An 18,961-nucleotide genomic window follows, 5' to 3' on the forward strand; every position below is an offset into this window, starting at 1 on the left:
TCAGCTTGGGATGAAGGCTTAAGTTCTCAGGTATTTTCCAGATATGTGTGTGGCTAGGGTGTGTGTGTGTGTGTGTGTGTGTGTGTGTGTGTGTGTGTGTGTGTGTGGTGGTTTTTGTTTTCTGTTGTTTTGCTTTTTTGCCAATTTCTCCCATATACACAATGGCTTTTAAATGTCTTCATTTCCCAGGTAGGCTCACCTGAGCTTATTCTGAGGGCCTCAGACATTCTACTGTTTTCCTCTGTCTGTAATCCCTGTCCCAGGCACCAGAAGGTCTGCATCCCCCGCAGCTCTCACGTGTCATAGCGCCCGGCACTGCCTTGCACTGATGCTGCCAGCCTGACATCCGAATTCTGCGTCCCTTACTCATCTGAGACAGAGGCCAGTCAGGCGGCCCATAGGGAGGTTAAAATGTCACAAATAAGTTCCACTCTGCTCATTCTGGCCTGAGGAAGGAAACTGGGAATTGGAGCCCTTCCCCTCAACTACCCTGTGCTGTGCTGGAGGGGTGAGGCAAGAACATGCAAAATGTCATGAAATTTCCTGACTTTATAAATGTGGCTTTTTCTTGGTTGTGTGTTTATGTGGTTGCTATAAATCTTTAACTGTTTCCAGAGCCTCTGTACAGTTCTTTTCATCAATTTCTATTTGTCCTGTCAATGTTTCCACCAGAAACAAGGGCATGCAGCATCCTAGCCCACCATCTTACTGACGTTCCAGGCCATATTCTTGACTTTGGGTCATGATACAATATTTCTGAGCCACGTCCACAGGAGAACCAGGGACTCAGAGGATGTATCAGTCAGGGTTTTGCAGAGAAACAGAGCCAAGGGGATATATGATGTATTTTAAAGAATTGGCTCTAGCAAATGTGGAGCTGGTGTGTCTGGAATCTGTATGTGGGACTGGCAGTCTTCAGTCTGAAATTTGCAGGGCTTGCTGGCCATCTGGACACTCAAACTGCAGTTGATGTTAGTCTTGAGGCAGAATTTCTTCTTCTCTGGAAACCTCAGTTTTTGTCCCAAGGCCTTCAACTGGCTGGATGAGGCCCACCCACACTTTTGATAGTAATCTCCTTTTCTTAAAGTTATCTGATTGCAGATTTTAACCAGAATTGCAAAATGCCATGCTAGGAACATGAAAATTAGTGTTGGATTAAATAAATGGGTACTGTGTTCTAACCAAAGTGACACCTAAGGCCAACAATCGCAGTCCATGGTTGTGAACTTGGCACCCATGCACGTCTTCTTAAACCATACTCAATTTCCAAATAAAAACAGTTGCAAAGTCATATTTCTGCCAAAGATGGTACAACAATCCTGCATACAACTAAAAACGCTCTAACCTTTCCCCTAGAAGGGATTCAATTGCTTGTGCGGTGTGCACCCTTCTCCTTGATACCCTGCAACCTAAATACCGCGATGTGAAGTTAACTATGATTAATACACTTATGTCTTATTATAGGGGAGTAAGAACAGGATCCTACGTATCTGTACGTGCACAGCCACAAATAGATTCATAACAACATTAGGAAGAAATACTAGTAACAATTACAGTCTTCATTTCCGTAACTGGTCACACGGTTTAGCTGGTATTTGTAGCTACCTTCTTCCCCTCGCCGTTCCTATTCCCATTTCTCACACATGCTCATGGAATCCCAGTCATCACACTTACAAATAACATAAAATATATCTAGGTTCATTCATTCAACAAACACTTTTGAAGCTCAACATTTGACGAGCAATATTGTAAGTCCTGGGGGAGACAGGGAAAAAAGAACTGACAAATCCATGATCTCATGAGATTTTCATTGTAGTTTTAGGGGACAGATAGTAGATAAAATGCACCATGTTTTGTGTGAGATCCTGATTTACGCTACAGAGAAAAAGCAAGGCAGGGAAAGCGTGAGGAGGGTGGCGGATGCTGAGGTTCGGACTGCCCACCAGGGCAGGCGCCACTGAGAACAGACAGGAAAGACATGAGGGAGGAGGCCGTGGGGCATCCGGGAGAGGCGCTCCAGGTAGGAGGAACAGCAAGTGCCAAGGTCCTGAGGTGGGTGCTCTGCGCAGGTTAATTTGCACATAACACACCTACCTGGAACATCTTATTGGGGATTTTGAGATGAAAATATTCAGTGTAGGGTCCTGCGCCTCTCACACTGGGGAGCTGGGATCCAAACCTGTGCTTGAGCCTGAACCCAGTCGGGATGTTTGGTTAAACCTCGGTCTCACTTTCAGGCCCCCTGGTTGCTGTCCCCAGGAGTGTAGGTGACAGGTCACTCTGAGTGAGAGCAGAGGACGATGGAGCAGTGGTACGGGCCGGCAGCTCTGCAGCTCTCAGTGAACCCGCCCGTCTTCCAGGCCCTCCCTCTGCACTCGCCCTCCCGTGTGGGGGTTTAGATGGTTGCAAAGGAATTTCTCTCGGACGTATTCTCGTAGTTCTGCACGGAAAGGGCTTCATTACATTGTGTTAATTATCTGATCTCAGCCATTCCTAGAAGGTGTTTAAGTAGACATTTAAAAATAATTTTATGTTTTTTCAAGATTATAGTACGATTTTCTTTTTTCCTACATGAACAAGGAGAATAATAATTTTCACCTTTGTAAACAATGAGATTTTAGGCACAAACCTATGTAAGTTCTTCTGTAAATACATCCTAAGAATTTTTTTCCTCATCAGGTAGATTAGCATGTTCCCCATTTGTTTTGCTACTTTAGGGGCCAGACAGCTGCGAACCACAGCTAGGACTGAGTGCAGCTCTGGACCGTATCCCACAGAAGCGGGAAGCCTAGACCTTCGCTGTATGATGTTGATTTCTGTTGTGTTTATTTTAATTGCCCCACTAGAATTGTGCATTGTAAGTTAAGCCACCTAAGCCCTTTTGCCAAGGAAGAAAATAAACACTCATCATCGTAATCGTTCTATTTACGCGCATACCGTGTTTCCACCTTGTCCTTCCCGAGGGGGAATCTCACAGCTGTAGAGTCCACTGGGCACTGGCCTGGGTCAAGGGCACGTGTCTCCCCCCTCCCAGGGTCTCCACCGTCTGCATTAGACCTGCAGGGGACAGCTGGGGGCGTCATCCGAGGTGGGGGAGGGAGCAGGGCGTGGGACCCAGGTAGTGGCTGCCTGATCAAAAATCAATGTGAAATGAGTCAGATGAAAAACCTCACTGCAGAATTTATGTTAAGTTTCGTAGAGCAATTAACTACGATGAAGCCTCCCGCAGCCCAGCCCTTGCGTGAAGGACTGAGGCGCGGGTCCTCCCGCCTGAGGCGCCGGCTCGCATCCCACCCGAGCAGCTCTGCCTTTGAAGGAGACATTTCAGGAAATCCCCCAGCAATTCACAGACCTGACTCAGGGACGGGAATCATCTCTATTGTGTGACGAGCAGTGTAGAGCTTTATGCATAACCAGGCTCTGGAGAGACACAGGCGCAGCTGGTGACAGCAGGTCCTCGGTGGAGGGTCGGGGTGACTGGGCCGTGGAGAGAGGGCGGCTGACTTTGCACTCGAGAAATGTCCAGATGTGGGACGCGTCTCTACAGTGCAAATGGGGGCTCCAAAGTTGGTGGGGCTAATGTTTATACAGTTTGGCGGTCTTCTTTAGTAAAAAGTATACAAAAACATAAACACAAAATTAGGTGCACAGTGAGTGACTGTTAAGAGGGGTGTGTGCAGGTGGGGGGCCCTGACGCCTCAGCTCCATCCCCTCAGGCTAACTCTGTTTCAGCCCCTAACCATGACCTGGAAACTTCCAGGGACGCCCCTAGCTGAGGCAGGAGAAGAGGGCGCAGTGACACTGAAGGGGACCCTCCAGGCTCTTGTCTCCTGCCGTCTCTCCTGCCCGGATCCCAGCACAATTGGTGAATCCCCACTCCCGGCCCATCACCCTGGGCTCCAGGACTTGCCCACGTGGAAACAGTGGATGAGAGGAAGCACCAAGTGACCCAAGTGAATTTAGGGGATGAAAACCAGGATTTTGGAGATACCTAAAGGCATCTTGTCTCTGTAGTTTCCGTTCACACTATCTATGTTTTTAGAGGTTTGATTTGAAATGATAATCAGGATCTCATGATGCTTCAGCGTATGTGATCCGCCCGCCCCCAGTCCTAGATTGCCTTGGCAACTATTTCTTAAAGTCTTCACTAAGGACATTTTAAACATTCACAGAAGTAGAGAGAAGAGTGCAGTGAGCCCTCCTGTACCCTTCACTCAGCCACAGCGATCAATAATACCCGATCCTGATTTATTTAGAACACACATGATTATTTTAAAGTAAACCCCAGACTGTTATTTATTTGTTGATATTGGTTCTTGTTTTCAATGCCAGTGTGTAGTTCTTTTAAGAGGGGAGGGGAGGGAAGGAGAGGCAGGAGAACGATGACAATGACAAGTCATAGTTTCAGCTGCAGTTGTAGAAGAGGACCCTGTGAGGACTCCAAGTGCCTGTTTCACACTGAATGTTCCACATCTCTTAAACACTCAGTAAGAGGAAGCAGCAACTCAGAGATATAAAAGGCATTCAAATTGGATAGGAAGGGCCAGGCACGGTGGCTCATGCCTGTAATCCTAGCACTCTGGGAGGCCGAGGCAGGTGGATTGCTTGAGCTCAGGAGTTCGAGACCACCCTGAGCAAAAGCAAGACTCCATCTCTACTAGAAATAGAAAGAAATTATCTGGACAACTAAAAATATATGTAGAAAAAATTAGCCGGGCATAGTGGCACATGCCTGTAGTCCCCGCTACTTGGGATGCTGAGGCAGGAGGATTGATTGAGCCCAGGAGTTTGAGGTTGCTGTGAGCTAGGCTGATGCCACGGCACTCTAGCCTGGGCAACAGAGTGAGACTCTGTCTCAAAAGAAAAAATAAATAAATAAAAGGCATTCAAATCGGAAACGAAGAAGCTAAATTATTCTGTTTGCAGATGACATCGTCTTATATATAGAAAACCCTAAAGACTCCACCAAAAATCTGTTAGAACCAGTGAATGAATTCACTAAAGTTGCAGGATGTAAAGTCAACATACAAAAATCTGTTGCATTTCTACATACTTACAGTGAACTAGCCAACAAAAGAAATTAAAAAAATGATCCCATTTACTATATAATCAAAAAGGACAAAGAACTTAGAAGCAAATTTAACCAAGGAGAGAAAGACCTGTACATTGAAAACTATAAAACACCGATGAAAGAAATTGAAGAAGACAAAAATAAATGGAAGGATATCCCATGTTACGTAAGTTGGAAGAATTAATATTGTTAAAATTACTACCCAAAGCAATCTGCAGATTAAGCACAATTTCTATGAAAATTTGAATGGCATTCTTTACAGAAATGGAACAAACAGTCCTAAAATTTATTTGGGTTCACAAAAGACTCTGAATAACCAAAGCAATTTTGAGAAAGAAGAACAAGCCTGGAGGCATCACACTTCCTGATTCCAAACTATATTATAAAGCTACATTAATCAAAAAAGTCTGGTATTGTCAGAAAAACAGAAACATAGACCAATGGGAGAGAATAGACCCACATATATATGGTCAACTAATCTTTTACAAGGGTGCCAAGAATACACAATGGAAAAAGGAATGTCTCTTCAATAAATGGTGCTCAGAAAACTGAATGTCTACATGTAAAAGAATGAAATTGAATCTTTATATAATATGCAAAAGTTAACTCAAAATGGATTACAGACTTAAATGTAAGTTCTGTAACTGTCAAACTCCTAGAAAACATAGGGAAACAGTCCTTGACATTGGTTTTGGCAATGATTTAGGGATATGACACCAACATCAGTGGCAATAAAAGTAAAAATAAACAAGTGGGACTACATCAAACTAAAAAGCTTCTGCACAGGAAACAATCACCAAAATGAAAAGGCAACTAGAGAATGGGAGAAAATGTTTGCAAACTATACTTATAAGTTGTAAATATCCAAAATATATGCAGAACGCATACAATTCAGTTGTAAAACCCCCCAAATAACCTAATTAAAAATGGGCAAATGACCTGAATAACATCTCCTCAACAAAGACATAAAAATGGCCAACAAGCATATATGAAAGGTACTCAACATCACTAATCATCAGAGAAATGCAAATCAAACCACAGTGAGATATCACCTCACACCTGTTAAGATTAGTATTAAGAAGACAAGAAATAACAAGTGCTGCTGAAGGTGCAAACAGAAGAGAACACCTGCACATCGTTGGGGAGTGTGTAAGTTAGTACAGCCATTACAGAAAACAGTATGGAAGTTCCTTAAAAAATTAAAACTAGAACTAAGATGGCTGGGCGTGTTGGCTCATGCCTGTAATCCTAGCATTCTGGCAGGCTGAGGCAGGAGGATCACCTGAGGTCAGCAGTTCAAGACCAGCAAGACCCCATCTCTACTAAAAATAGAGAAAATTAGCCAGGAATGGTGGTGCCTGCCTGTAGTCCCAGCTACTCGGGAGGCCGAGGCAGGAGGATCTCTTGAGCCCAGGAGTTTGAGGTTGCTGTGAGCTCTGAGGCCACTGTACTCCAGCCTGGGCAACAGAGGAAGGCCCTGCTTCACACACACAAAAAAAATCTCAAAGAGATAGATGTCTTCACCCCACGTTCACTGCAGCATGACTCACGGTAGTCACCATATGGAAACAACCTAAGTGTCTATTGAATGAGAAGCCAATAGGAGCATAATATTATTTTCATTTCTTTTGGCTTTTCTTATGGCAGTAGTTTTCACATCTGAATTGTAATGTCCGCCATTTGATTCCCACCCTCACAAAGGTGGGACCCCAAAGCTCAGCTAGAAAAGATTCTCACCCTGCTCATTGAAGGCCCCACCACTGCAGTTGTCCTGACTTCCAAGTTGAAGGACAGGGAGGAAAAGCAGGGATAAGAAATCAGTACGACTAGTTCCCATCTGCCAGGCATTTGCCTGAACAACAGAAACGCCGACAAAGGGTAGGAGCCAGGAATAGTGTTCCTTGTCCTGTTTCCTTCAGGAAATTTCCCTGGGAGCCAACAGAGCAAGAGCGGTGGACGGAGGAGTGGGAGCAGGACGCCGGGAGGGTCTGGTCACACGTGTGCGTTCCCTCCTGCCCGCCTGTCACTGCCCGTTAGACCCTCCTCACCAGGCCTGCAGACTCCCGTGATGACCGGCCTCCAGCCATCCACAGCTGAGCCAAACTCCATCACGGTGACACACAGGATGGCAGAAGGACAAGGCTGCCTTCCCACTGAGGCCGCCTCCCAGAGATATCTCAGGAGGATTCTGACATGTCCTTAAAATGTGTTCTGCAGGCACCAGCTGAAAATCAAGCACAGGAGATGATGCATTAATATTACAACAGACTTGTGACAGTAGAGAGAGGGGACAGTGTCCCCATGGATTGGCACATTAGTTAAAATGGGAGGGGTCACTGAGCGAGCAGTGGTTGGTGGTGACAGCCACATCCTCTGACTGTGGCCCTACCCTTTTGAGACAAGTTCCCAGGTCCGCATTAGAGCGTCTTCCCCACATGCAGAACATAGCCAGGTGGCTTCCCTGCTGGGTGCTGGGTTGCGGGCATTTCTCTTTCTTTATCGGAGACGTGAATACCTTTCCCTGCAGAATCCGCCCTGCTGACACACAGGGGAAGGTGCAGACACCTGTGCCCTGGCCGATCCCAGGAGGGTCCCGTCTCCAGACCCTTCTCCCCTTGTCCTGCAGTCTTTGCGCTCCGGGCCCAAGTTACTGTTATGAAAACCCTTGGCACCGCAAGACCCAGCCTCTGGGATGGGGCCGTGGACCCCTGGTCGCCTCCCCTGTTCCTGCTGCTGCGGCTTCTGCAGGGGGAGGCTGCTCACCCCGGGAACCACCCGTGAGTCTCCAGCCCTGGGATCTGGGGAGAGCAGCCCCTGGGCCTTGGGTCCAGGAAGGAGGGAGGCTCCAGAGAGGAGGAGGGGGAAGAAATGGATCATAGGAGAAGGGGGGAAAGAATGAGAGAGGGAGGAGCCAAGGAGGAGAGAAAAATGGGAAGGTTCTGTTAGAGGTTGTGTGTGTGTGTGTGTGTGTGTGTGTGTGTGTGTGTGTCCAGAGCACCAGGGAGTTTCTAGGGTCGTGAGGAAAAAGAGCTAAGGGCAGGTGCTAAGGGGCCCAGCCTGGGAGTTAGTCCCAGGGTCCCAGTCCTTGTGCCAGGACCTCATGGCATACAGTCTAGCCTGTGGTCCCAGCACTCAGCTCGCTGGACGGCTGCCTCTTTGTGCCTGTGACAGTGTTACTGCCCAGCCAGGCTCATTGCTGCTGCTCAAGAGGAAGCCGACACACTGGGACAGCAGGGGTTACCGCAGAGACAGGGTTTAATACACAGGGCACCATGCGAGGAGCTGGGAGCAATTTCTCAAATATATTCCCCCAACAATTTGGGGTCCAGGGTTTTTAAAGAGTTTGGCAGGCAGAGGGCTAAGGAATTGGGTCTACAGGAAGCAGAAATTGTCTTTTTGTGCTGAGTCCGTTCCCAGGTGTGGGCCATTTGTGTGGTTGGGTCAGCTGGTCCACTGGAACACGGGTCTGGAAGAGATCTCAAAGATCAGCCTTCAGTTTCACAAAGGGGGTGTTATTTAGGGGAGCAATGAAGAAAGGCAAGAATCTTTATGACCATCAGCTATGTGACTCCTGAGCAGTGAGCAAGTGAGGGGACAATGGCCTGTGTATAGCTATTCCCATACCTTTGCCGAGTTCAGGCTCACTCTGTACAGTTCCCACTTTTAATAAGTTTATAGTGGGCAGTTTCAACAGGAGGAGCCACTGTGCTAGGGCCACATGTCTTGGAGGACAGGTGCAAGACTTAGCTTGGGGCCTGAGGAAAGTTGTGGGTTACAAGGAGCTCAGCAGTGAGCCTGACCCAGGCATCTGACCCCTTCCCCTGGATCCCAAGGGCCACCCTCCCTCCTGATTCCCCAGGTCCCAGGAGTTCTTCCTTTTACCTGCTGCCCTCTGAGGGGAGTCCCACACAATGCAATTAAGACCCTGAGACCCAGGCATCCACCTCTTCTGTTCTCGCAACCCAAGTACCCCCAGGCCCTCCTCCCTGTTGCCCCAACCCCTGAACTCCAGGGCCCTGCAGCCCCATCCTCAAATTGCTGGTAGTTCTATTTTTAGTTTTCTTGAGAAATCTCCATACCATTTTCTGTAGTGGCTGAACTAATTTACATTCCCACCAATGGTGTATAAGAGTTCCCTTTTCTCTGCATCCTCACCAGCATGTGATTTTTTTTGTCTCTTTAATAATTGCCATTCTGCCTGGGGTAAGATATCTCATTGTGGTTTTGATTTGCATTTTCCTGATAATTAGTGATGTTGAGCAGTTTGTCATACACCTATTGATCATTTGTATGTCTTCTATTGAGAAATGTCTATTCATCTCCTTTTCATGTTTGCCCACATTTTAATGGGATTATTTGTTTTTTTCAATTGTTGTGTTGTTTCAGTTTCTTATATATTTTGGATTTTAGAACCTTGTCAGATGAATAGTTTGCAAATATTTTCTCCCATCCAACAAGTTGTCTCTTCACTCTGTTGATCATTTCTTTTTCTGTGCAGAAGATTTTTAGTTTAATATAGTCTCATTTGTCTACTTTTGTTTTTGTTGTCTGTGCTGTTGAGGTCTTAGCCACAATATCCTTGTCTAGACGAGTGTCCTATAGTGTTTCCCTTATGTTTTCTTTGAGTAGCTTTATAGTTTTGGATCTTATGTTTAAGTCTTTAATCCATTTTCAGTTGATTTTTATATAGAGTGAGAGATAAGGGCCCAGTTTCATTCTTCCACACATGGATATCTAGTCTTCCAACCACCTTTTTTGGTTTGTTTGTTTGAGTTTTTGTTTGTTTGGGCTTTTTTGGTTTTCGTTTTTGGTTTTTTTTTTTTTTTTTTTCTTTTTGAGACAGAGTCCTGTTCCGTCACCCAGGCTACAGTGCCGTGGCATCAACCTAGCTCACAGCAACCTCAAATTTCTGGGCTCAAGCAATCCTCTTGCTTTAGCCTCCCGAGTAGCTAGGACTACAGGCATGTACCACGCCTGGCTACTTTTTTCTATTTTTAGTTGCCTGGCTAATTTCTTTCTATTTTTAGTAAAGATGGGGGCTTCACTTTTCTTGACGCTGGTCTCAAACAACTGACCTCAAGCAATCCTTCTGCCTCAACCTCCCCGAGTACTAGGATTACAAGGCATGAGCCACCACGTCTGGCCCCAAGCACCATTTATTGAAGAGGATGCCCTTTCCCCTTGCATATGGTATAGGCACCTTTGTCAAAAATCAGTTGGCTGTAAATGCTTGGATTTATTTCTAGATTCCATATTCTATTCCATTGGTTCGTGTGTCTGTTTTTATACCAATAGTATGACCTTCTGGTTACTATAGCCTTATAATATACTTTGAAATCAGATAGTGTAATGTCTTCAAGTTTGTTCTTTTTGCTCAGGATTGCTTTGGCTTTTGGACTCTTTTTTGGCCCCACTGAATTTTAGGACTTTTTTTTCCTTATTTTGTGAAAAACAACAGTGGTTAGTATTTTAATAGGGATTGCATTGAATGTGTGGCTTGCTTTGGGAAGTATAGTCATTTTAACAATATTAATTCTTCTGATGCACGAGCATGGAATGTCTTTTTTATTTCAAAATATTAAGGGTGTACAAATGCTTTTGTTACGGATACCTTTTACTAATATAATGCTTTAGTCAGGGCTTATGTATGCCTATGACCCAAATAGTGTTCTCTGTATCTGTTAGGTAGGTTTTACTCCTTGCCTCCATCCCTTTTTGATTTCTAATGATTTGACTTCTTTCTGTGCCCATCAACTAGTTCCTAATTATTAGAGAGTACATGTAGTGTTTGTTTTTCCATTCTTCAGATACTTCACTTAGGATAATGGTCTCCAGTTCCATCCAAATTCTTTCTGGACATGAGTAGTAAGTACTTCATGGTATATGTATACACCACATTTTGTTAATCCACTCATGACCTGATGGGCATTTGGTTTGATTCTACATCTTTGCAATTTTGAATTGTGCTGCAATAAACATTCGAGTGCAGATGTCTTTTTGACAAAATGAATTATTTTCCTGTGGGTAGATACCAAGTAGTGAGATTGCTCAGTTGAGTGGTCAGTCCACTTTTACTTCTTTGGGGAATCTCCATACTGTTTTCCGTAGAGGTTGTACTAATTTGAAGTGTATAAGTGTCTCTTTCTCTCTGCAACCATGCCAGCATCTATTGTTTTTGGACTTTTTCATAAAAGTCCTTCTAAGAGTGGTAAGATGATATCTCATTGTTGTTGTTGAGACAAGATCTTGCTCTGTTCCACAGGTTAGAGTGCAGTGGCATGATCATAGCTCACTGCAACCTCACACTTCTGGGCTCAAGCAATCCTCCTGTCTCAGACTCCCAAATAGCTGGGACCACAGGTGTGTGCCACTGTGCCCAACTAATTTTTCTATTTTTTGTAGAGATGGGGTCTTACTGTTACTGAGGCTGGTCTTGAAATCCTGCCTCAAGTGATCCTCCTATCTCAGCCTCCTAGAGTGATAGCATTATAGGCGTGAGGCACCGTATCAGGCTTCATTTTTTTTAAATTTTCATTTCACTAATGGTTAGTGATGTTGAGCATTTTGTCATGTTTGTTGGCCATTTGTTTTTCTTTTGAAAAGCTTCTGTTCATGTCTTTGGCCCACTTTTTAATGGGTTTTTTGTTTTTTTATAGCTGATTTGTTTGAGCTCTTTGTAGATTCTGGATATTAGCCCTTTATTGAATGTACAGTTTGCAAATATTTTCTCCGAATCTCTAGGTTATCTATTAACTCTGTTGATTATTTTCTTTGCTGTGCAGAAGATTTATTTTTTTTTAATTTTTTTTAATTTTTATTTATTTATTTTTTGAGACAGAATCTCATTTTGTTGCCCGGGCTAGAGTACCGTGGCGTCAGCCTAGCTCACAGCAACTTCAAACTCCTGGGCTCAAGCAATCTTTCTGCCTCAGCCTCCCGAGTAGCTGGGACTACAGGCATGCGCCACAATGCCTGGCTCATTTTTTCTATGTATTTTTAGTTGTCCAGCTAATTTCTTTCTATTTTTAGTAGAGATGGGGGTCTCGCTCTTGCTCAGGCTGGTCTTGAACTCCTGACCTTGAGCGATCCACCCACCTTGGCCTCCCAGAGTGTTATGATTACAGGCGTGAGCCACTGCACCTGGCCAGAAGATTTTTATTTAATCAAGCCCCATTTATTTATTTTTGTTGTTACTGTAATTGCCTTTGAGGTCTTAGTCATAAATTCTTTGCTTAGGCTGATGTCTAGAAGAGTTTTTCCTACATTTTCTTTTAGAATTTTTATGGTTTCATGCCCTACATTTAAATCTTTCATCTACCTTGAATTAATTTTTGTGAGTGGTGAGAAATGGGGGTCCTGTTTCATTCTTCTGCACATGGCTATCCAATTTCCCCAGCTCCATTTATTGAATAGGGCTTATTTTCCCCAGTGTATTTTATTGTCTACTTTGTTGAAGATCAGTTGGTGGTAGGTAGATGGTTTTATATCTCGGTTATCTGTTTTGTTTCATTGGTCTATGTGTCTATTTTTGTACCAATGCCATGCTGTTTTGTTTACTATAGCCATGTAGTATAAAGTCTGGTAATGTGATGCCTCCAAATTTGTTGTTTTTGCTTAAGATTGCTTTGGCTATTAGGGCTCTTTTAGAGTCCTACAGGAATTGCAGAATTATTTTTTCGACATCTGTGAACTATGACATTGGTACTTTGATGGGGATTGTGTTGAATCTGTAAATCACTTTGGGCAATGTGTACATTTTAACATGTTCATTCTATTGATCCATGAACATGATATATTTTTCCATTTGTTTGTGTCATCTGCAGTTTCTTTCCTCAGTGCTTTGTAGTTCTCCCCTTGTAGACAATATTCTTTGTTAAGTATATTTCTAACTACTTTATTTTCTTTGTCGCTATTGTGAATGGTATTCAGTCTTTGATTTGACTCTTGGCTTGACTGTTATCAGTATATAAAAATGTTACTGATTTGTGTACACTGATTTTGTAATCTGAGATTTTGCTGAGTTACTCATCAATTCCAGGAGTCTTTTGGTGTAGTCTTTGGGATTTTCTAGATATGATATCATATCATCAGTGAAAAGTGATAGCTTGACCTCTTTTTTCCCCATTTGGATACCCTTTATTTCTTTCTCTTGTCTGATTGCTCCGGCTAGGAATTCCAGGACTATGTTGAATAGAAGTGGTGATAGTGGGCACCCATCTTCTTCCAGTTCTTAGGGCGAATGCTTTCAACTTTTCCTCATTAAGTATGATATTGGATGTGGGTTTGTCATACATGACTTTTATAATTTTGAGATATATTCCTCCTATGTCTAGTTAGTTGAGGGTTTTTATCATGAAAAGGTGCTGGATTTTTTTTCAAATGCTTTTTTTGTATCTATTCAGATGATTATGGTCAGATGGTCATTGTTTTTGCTTCTGTTTATGTGGTGAATCACATTTAATGATTTATGTATGTTGAACGATCTTTACATCCCTAGGATGAAGCCCACTTGGCCATGGTACATTTTTTTTTTTTTTTGATGTGCTGTTGCATTTGATTTGCTAGTATCTTATTGAAGATTTTTGCATCTATAGTCACAAAGGGATATTGGTCTGTAGTTTTCTTTTTTCCTATGTCCTGTCCTGGCTTCGGTAGCAAGATGAATCTGGCTTCATAGAATGAGTTTGGGAGGATTTCCTCCTTCTCAGTGTTGTGCAATAATTTCTGCAGTATGGGTACCAGCACTTCTTTGTAGATCTGGTAGAATTCGGCTATGAATCCATCTGGGCTTTTTTGTTGTTTTAAGTTTTTATTACTGCTTCAATCTTACTGCTTATTATTGGTCTGTTCAGGAGTTTTATTTCTTCCTGGTTCCGTCTTGGGAGGTTGTATGTTACCAGGAATTTTTCTCTTTCCTCTACATTTTGTACTTTATGTGTATAGATAATTTCACAGTATTCACACATGATATTTTGTATTTCTGTGGTTATCAGTTGTAATATCCCTCTTTTAATTTCTGGTTGATTTTATTTGGGCCCTTCATCTTCTATTCTTTGTTAAGCTGGCAATAGGTCTATCAAATTCATTTATGTTTTCAAATAATCAACTTTTTGTTTCATTGATCCTTTGTATTGCTTTTTATTTTCCATTTCATTTAGTTCTACTCTGACCTTTGTTATTTCTTTTCTTCTGCTAGCTTTGGGTTTGGGTCACTCTTTCTTTTCTTGTTTCTTATAATGTGTCATTAGGTTGTTAATTTGTGATCTTTGTCTTTTTGATGTACACATTTAATGGTATGAATTTTCCCCTTGGGACTGCTTTGCTGAATCTCATGGATTTTGATAGCTTGTGTTCCGGTTGTCATTCAGTTTGAGAAATCTTTAATTTCCATCTTAATTCCATTATGGACCCAATAATTGTTCGGCAGGGAGTTGTACAATTTCCATAACTTGGTATAGACTTCAGTGTTTTTCTTGGAATTGATTTCTAGTTTTATTCCACTGTGGTCTGGGAAGACACATGGAGTGAGTACCTGGGCCAGAATAGCCACTGCAATAAATTTTTTTAAATACCCCATTTCTGGGACCCCTGTGTCAGTCTCATCCTGTAGAGATAAGGGTGGGGGTAGCTTCATCCTTATGGTGGGGCAGGAACGCTGGCTGCAGCTCTCTGTTAGATTTACAAAGTCTGGGGGACTCTCCAGGCTCCTGCAGCTATTGTTTTACAAGCCTAAGTTTTCCTTTAACCGCATTCTGTCCTATGCATACTTCTCAAGGTTCCACCTGGAACAAACCTAACAATGGATATCCTAATGTCTCAGATTTGATCATTACATATTGTATACTTATATCAATGTATCACATGTACCCCATAAATATACACAACTGTTATGGATCCATTAAAGTTAAGATGAATTAAAAATATAATAAAATGCTTAGGGAAAAGATGGAAAATGCCACTCAGTTAAGAGCCCTGGAAGGAGGGCAAGAGCTGGACAAGTCATAAAATTCATCGCTTGACACCACAGAGACTGCTATGTGCAGGGGCCACCCTGGGCCATGTCTCAGCCTCTATGATCACAGGTCATACTGCTGGTACAAGGTTCTACTGAAGGAACAATGGAGCAGTGAAGATGACCCAGCCAAGGAGTGACACATAATGATGGACTGAGCACCAACAGGGCACAGGTCCGTCCACATTCGGCTCCTCACAGCCTTGTTCTGTCCCCACCTGCAGCAGACTCAGCACAGCAAACACATGGATTCTGGAACATTCTCAAGTCTTCCATTTATTTCCCCTCTTAAATTTTAGGAATCTCCTTTAATTAACCCATAGACCTCTCATGGCAAAAATTTGAGAGAACAAATTTATATTCAAATCCTTATTTTCAGTTGGGAAGTAACTCAGTGCACCGTGAGGAAGAGATAGGGATGGAAACACCCCAGCCCCATCACTCTGTAACAGGAAAGATGATTGGGAAGGGACACAGGTCAGTGTGGCAGAGGGGGCCACAGTGGTTAGGGTGGTGGACTCCTCACCTCCTCACATTACGCGAACAGGGACACGGAGTCATTCAGAGGCCTTTGCAGACAGAGAAGTCAGAGGCTCCTGAAGCCACACAGGTGAAGCGAGAACAAATCCTGCATCACTCAGTCCCACACAGGCAGCTGTCTCATGCTGCAGGAAAATACAAGCAGGAAATTCAGTGGTGACATTAGGAACAGCACACCATAGTCAAAATGTCCCAATCACAGAATCCCCACAGCCCGGCTGTGTTCCCACTGCCCCACCCTCTCCCATATCAGGCCCTCAGGCTTTCACCTTTACAAGCCGTGAGAGATACATCCGAGCCCTGGGCACTGTCGCTGCCTGGGGTAGAACAAAACAGGACCCAGTCAGAGCCCACAGGAGATGCGGCTACAGGAGGATTAAGGGGTAGAGGAGCTCCCCCATGGGCTCCTGTCTACACTATCCCAAAGGTCTCAGGGATAAGCCCCCCATACTTACAGGCAGCCTGAGCGTAGCTCCCTCCTTTCCCACCTGTGGGAAGAAAATGTCCTGTGAGAAGCCAGGGAAGAGGCAGGGCCATGGGGACCTACAAGAACACCCTAGCATTGGAAACCAGAGAAGTTTCTGCAACTGTGACTGAAGACCCAGGGCAGGATGAGGAAACATGAGGGAAGGACAGAGTGGATCAACTGCCCTCCCGGAGGTCAGCCCTGAGCAAGGTCCTCCCCTCTGACCTGTGACTGCTGGGGATCAGGTCCCCATCACCACAGTCATCTGCGTGAAAACTCTTGTCCTTCACTTTCACATGTACTTTACAAAAGGGTCAGTGTTGGCACACGGGGCCCAGGCTGGGTGAGCAGGTGTGTGTGGATGGAACTTCCCCAGAGTGACACGGGGCACACTTCTGCCTGGGCGTGAAACCCCCAGTGGGACAAGAAAACCCCAACCCCTTCCCTCCCCCCTTCCCCACCTGAGCTCTTCTTCCTCCACATCACAGCGGCGACCACAGCTCCAGTGAGCACAGCTCCAAGGACAACCAGGCCAGCAACGAGGCCCACCATGGGGACGCTGGGCTGGGAAGGCGGCTCTGGGAAAGGACGGGAAGGTGAGGGCCTGACCCCAGGCTCAGCCCTGACCCTGCTGAACGGCTCCAGAAGGGCCCCTGCTGTCCCTGAGAAGGGACGTGACCCCCACCCCCTCCTTACCCCATCTCAGGGTGAGGGGCTCCGGCAGCCCCTCGTGCTGCACAAGGCACGTGTATCTCTGCTCCTCTCCAGGCGGCACCACCACAGCTGCCCACTTCTGGAAGGTTCCGTCCCCTGCAGGCCGGGTCTCCACGAGCTCCGTGTCCTGGGTCTGGTCCTCCCCGTCCCACTGCCAGGTCAGTGTGATCTCCGCAGGGTAGAAGCCCAGGGCCCAGCACCTCAGGGTGGCCTCCCGGTCAGAGACGGGGTGGTGGGTCACGTGTGTCTTTGGGGGGTCTGAGGGGAAGAGTCAGAAAATCAGGCACTTTGTATCCCTCATGGGACACGCCAGCAGTGCTCATGTGACATCCTGACAATGGACAGGACAAACAGGGAGGAGGAGGGAGTGAGAAATCCAGACACCAGCCTGGACCCCGGGATCTGGGGTAATCTCCTATTCCTTGGAAAGTTCTAGTCTCTGAGGGGGAGAACGGGACGTCCGGTCCTGGCCTGGGTGGAGGCCGGCGACTCAGAAGGGCGGGAATCAGACCCCCAAACACCGAGTGTGAGGCAGAGAACGAGGCCTGGGAGGAAAAGTCACGGCGCCCACGGCTGCTGCAGGGTCAGAGGGAACCGCTGGTCGGTCTTTCAGGGACTGTCTTCCCCTCCTCCCTGGGGGACTCATCCCTTAATTGTCCCAGAGGGAAGGGCGGGTCCTCGGAGTCCCTCCCTGGTACAGGATCTGGACACCCAGGAGGCGTCTTCCTGCGCTGGACCGGAGGGAGGGCGACGTTCTAGCGTCGGTCCCATTTTCCTCCCCTCCTTGTGGGAGCAGAGCCGGGACATCTACAGGAGATGGGGGGCGCCCCATGTACCCGCGCGCAGCAGCGCGTCCTTCCCGTGCTCCAGGTATCTGCGGAGCCAGTCCACGCACGTGCCCTCCAGGTAGGCCCTCATCTGCTCCGCCGCACCGGCCGCCTCCCACTTGCGCTTGGTGATCCGAGCCGCCGTGTCCGCCGCGGTCCAGGAGCTCAGGTCCTCGTTCAGGGCGATGTAGTCGGCGCCGTCGTAGGCGTACTGCCAGTACCCGCGGAGGAGGCGACCGTCAGGCCCCACGTCGCAAGCAGACGTCAACTGGATGGTGTGAGACCCTGGCCCCGCCCCCGCGGTCAGCCACGCCCACTCAGCCCCGCCCCCCACCCGCGGGGATTTGGGCCTAAACCGAAAATGGAACTGGGTGAAAGTCCCCGCGGGCTCCTCTGGGGTCAGAGGTCGCGGTGGGTCCCACAGCCTCGCGGTGACTCTCGGACCCAGAGACTCGGGGCGACGCGGGCTTCTCTGTGGGGGTGAAGCGGGGTCGTGACCTGTGACCCGAGCCCGGGGTCACTCACCGGCCTGGCTCTGGTTGTAGTAGCCGCGCAGATTCTGCAGGCCCACTCGGAAAGCCTGCGCGACGCCCTTGGCCCTCCCTGTCTCCTCGTCCCAATACTCCGGCCCCTCCTGCGCCACCCACGGCGCCCGCGGCTCCATCCTCGGACTCGCGGCGTCGCTGTCGAACCGCACGAACTGCGTGTCGTCCACGTAGCCGACTTCGATGTACCGGGGCTCCCCGCGGCCGGGCCGGGACACGGCGGTGTGGAAATACCTCATGGAGTGGGGGCCTGGGGGCGGGCAGGGGCTGAGACCCGGCCGACCCTCCTCCCCGCGCGGCGCCGGGTCCTGCGGCCCCGCCGGGCGGTCCCCTCGCTCCTCCCGCAGACGCCGCTTCCCCCGCGGCCCCGCACTCACCCGCCCGGGTCTCGGTCAGGGCCAGGGCCCCGCAGAGCAGCAGCAGGAGGGCTCGGGGCGCCGTGACCGCCATTCTCGGGGTCTGGGGAGACGATGAGTACCACTCGGTCCGTGGGGACTTTATAACCTGAACCGCAGCGACGCTGATTGGCTTCTCTGGAAACCGACACCCAATGGGAGTGAGAACTGGCGACGCGTCAGCAGTATATCCAGGAAGAAGGACCTGACTCGGGTTGGGACACGGAGAAGTGAAACTCCGGAGAGATGGGGAATCCCCAGCGCTGAGCTCCCCGCCCCGGACGCCGCCCTCGGGAAGGAGAGCCTGAGAGCCACGCCTGGGGCCCTGCGACATTGCCCTGACCCCTCTCCTCCTGCACCAGGCGCTCTTTGTCACACTGTCTCCCTGAGT

General features: G+C 46.9%; 1 protein-coding gene across 3 annotated transcripts; it reads right to left on the reverse strand.

The window, feature by feature from the left end:
- Positions 1-15,331: 15,331 nt before the first annotated feature.
- Positions 15,332-18,662, reverse strand: LOC123631716 (patr class I histocompatibility antigen, A-126 alpha chain-like). Of its 3 annotated transcripts, XM_045541617.1 has the most exons (8): positions 18,553-18,662; positions 18,156-18,425; positions 17,640-17,915; positions 16,786-17,061; positions 16,551-16,667; positions 16,079-16,111; positions 15,893-15,940; positions 15,332-15,748 (listed from the first exon to the last, which is right to left on the reverse strand). In XM_045541617.1, exons 1-8 carry the CDS (start codon positions 18,623-18,625, stop codon positions 15,744-15,746), a joined length of 1,098 nt encoding a protein of 365 aa, XP_045397573.1. In that variant the 5' UTR covers positions 18,626-18,662; the 3' UTR covers positions 15,332-15,743. The 3 variants fall into 3 exon arrangements, with proteins under 3 accessions (XP_045397573.1, XP_045397574.1, XP_045397571.1); XM_045541618.1 differs by lacking the exon at positions 15,893-15,940; XM_045541615.1 differs by lacking the exons at positions 15,332-15,748; positions 15,893-15,940; positions 16,079-16,111 and having other exon boundaries at positions 16,378-16,667.
- Positions 18,663-18,961: the final 299 nt, after the last annotated feature.

The sequence above is a fragment of the Lemur catta genome, chromosome 2, assembly GCF_020740605.2.
Source record: "Lemur catta isolate mLemCat1 chromosome 2, mLemCat1.pri, whole genome shotgun sequence".
Classification (NCBI taxonomy): Eukaryota; Metazoa; Chordata; class Mammalia; order Primates; family Lemuridae; genus Lemur; species Lemur catta.

What these genes read in the sequence shown, in the direction of transcription:
- LOC123631716 (XM_045541615.1), bottom strand. Translation starts at nt 18,625, where the DNA reads ATGGCGGTCACGGCGCCCCGAGCCCTCCTGCTGCTGCTCTGCGGGGCC. An exon ending in CCTGACCGAGACCCGGGCGG is followed by an intron (nt 18,426 to 18,552) that starts GTGAGTGCGGGG and finishes GCCCGCCCCCAG; the next exon opens with GCCCCCACTCCATGAGGTAT. An exon ending in CTACAACCAGAGCCAGGCCG is followed by an intron (nt 17,916 to 18,155) that starts GTGAGTGACCCC and finishes GGGCGGGGCCAG; the next exon opens with GGTCTCACACCATCCAGTTG.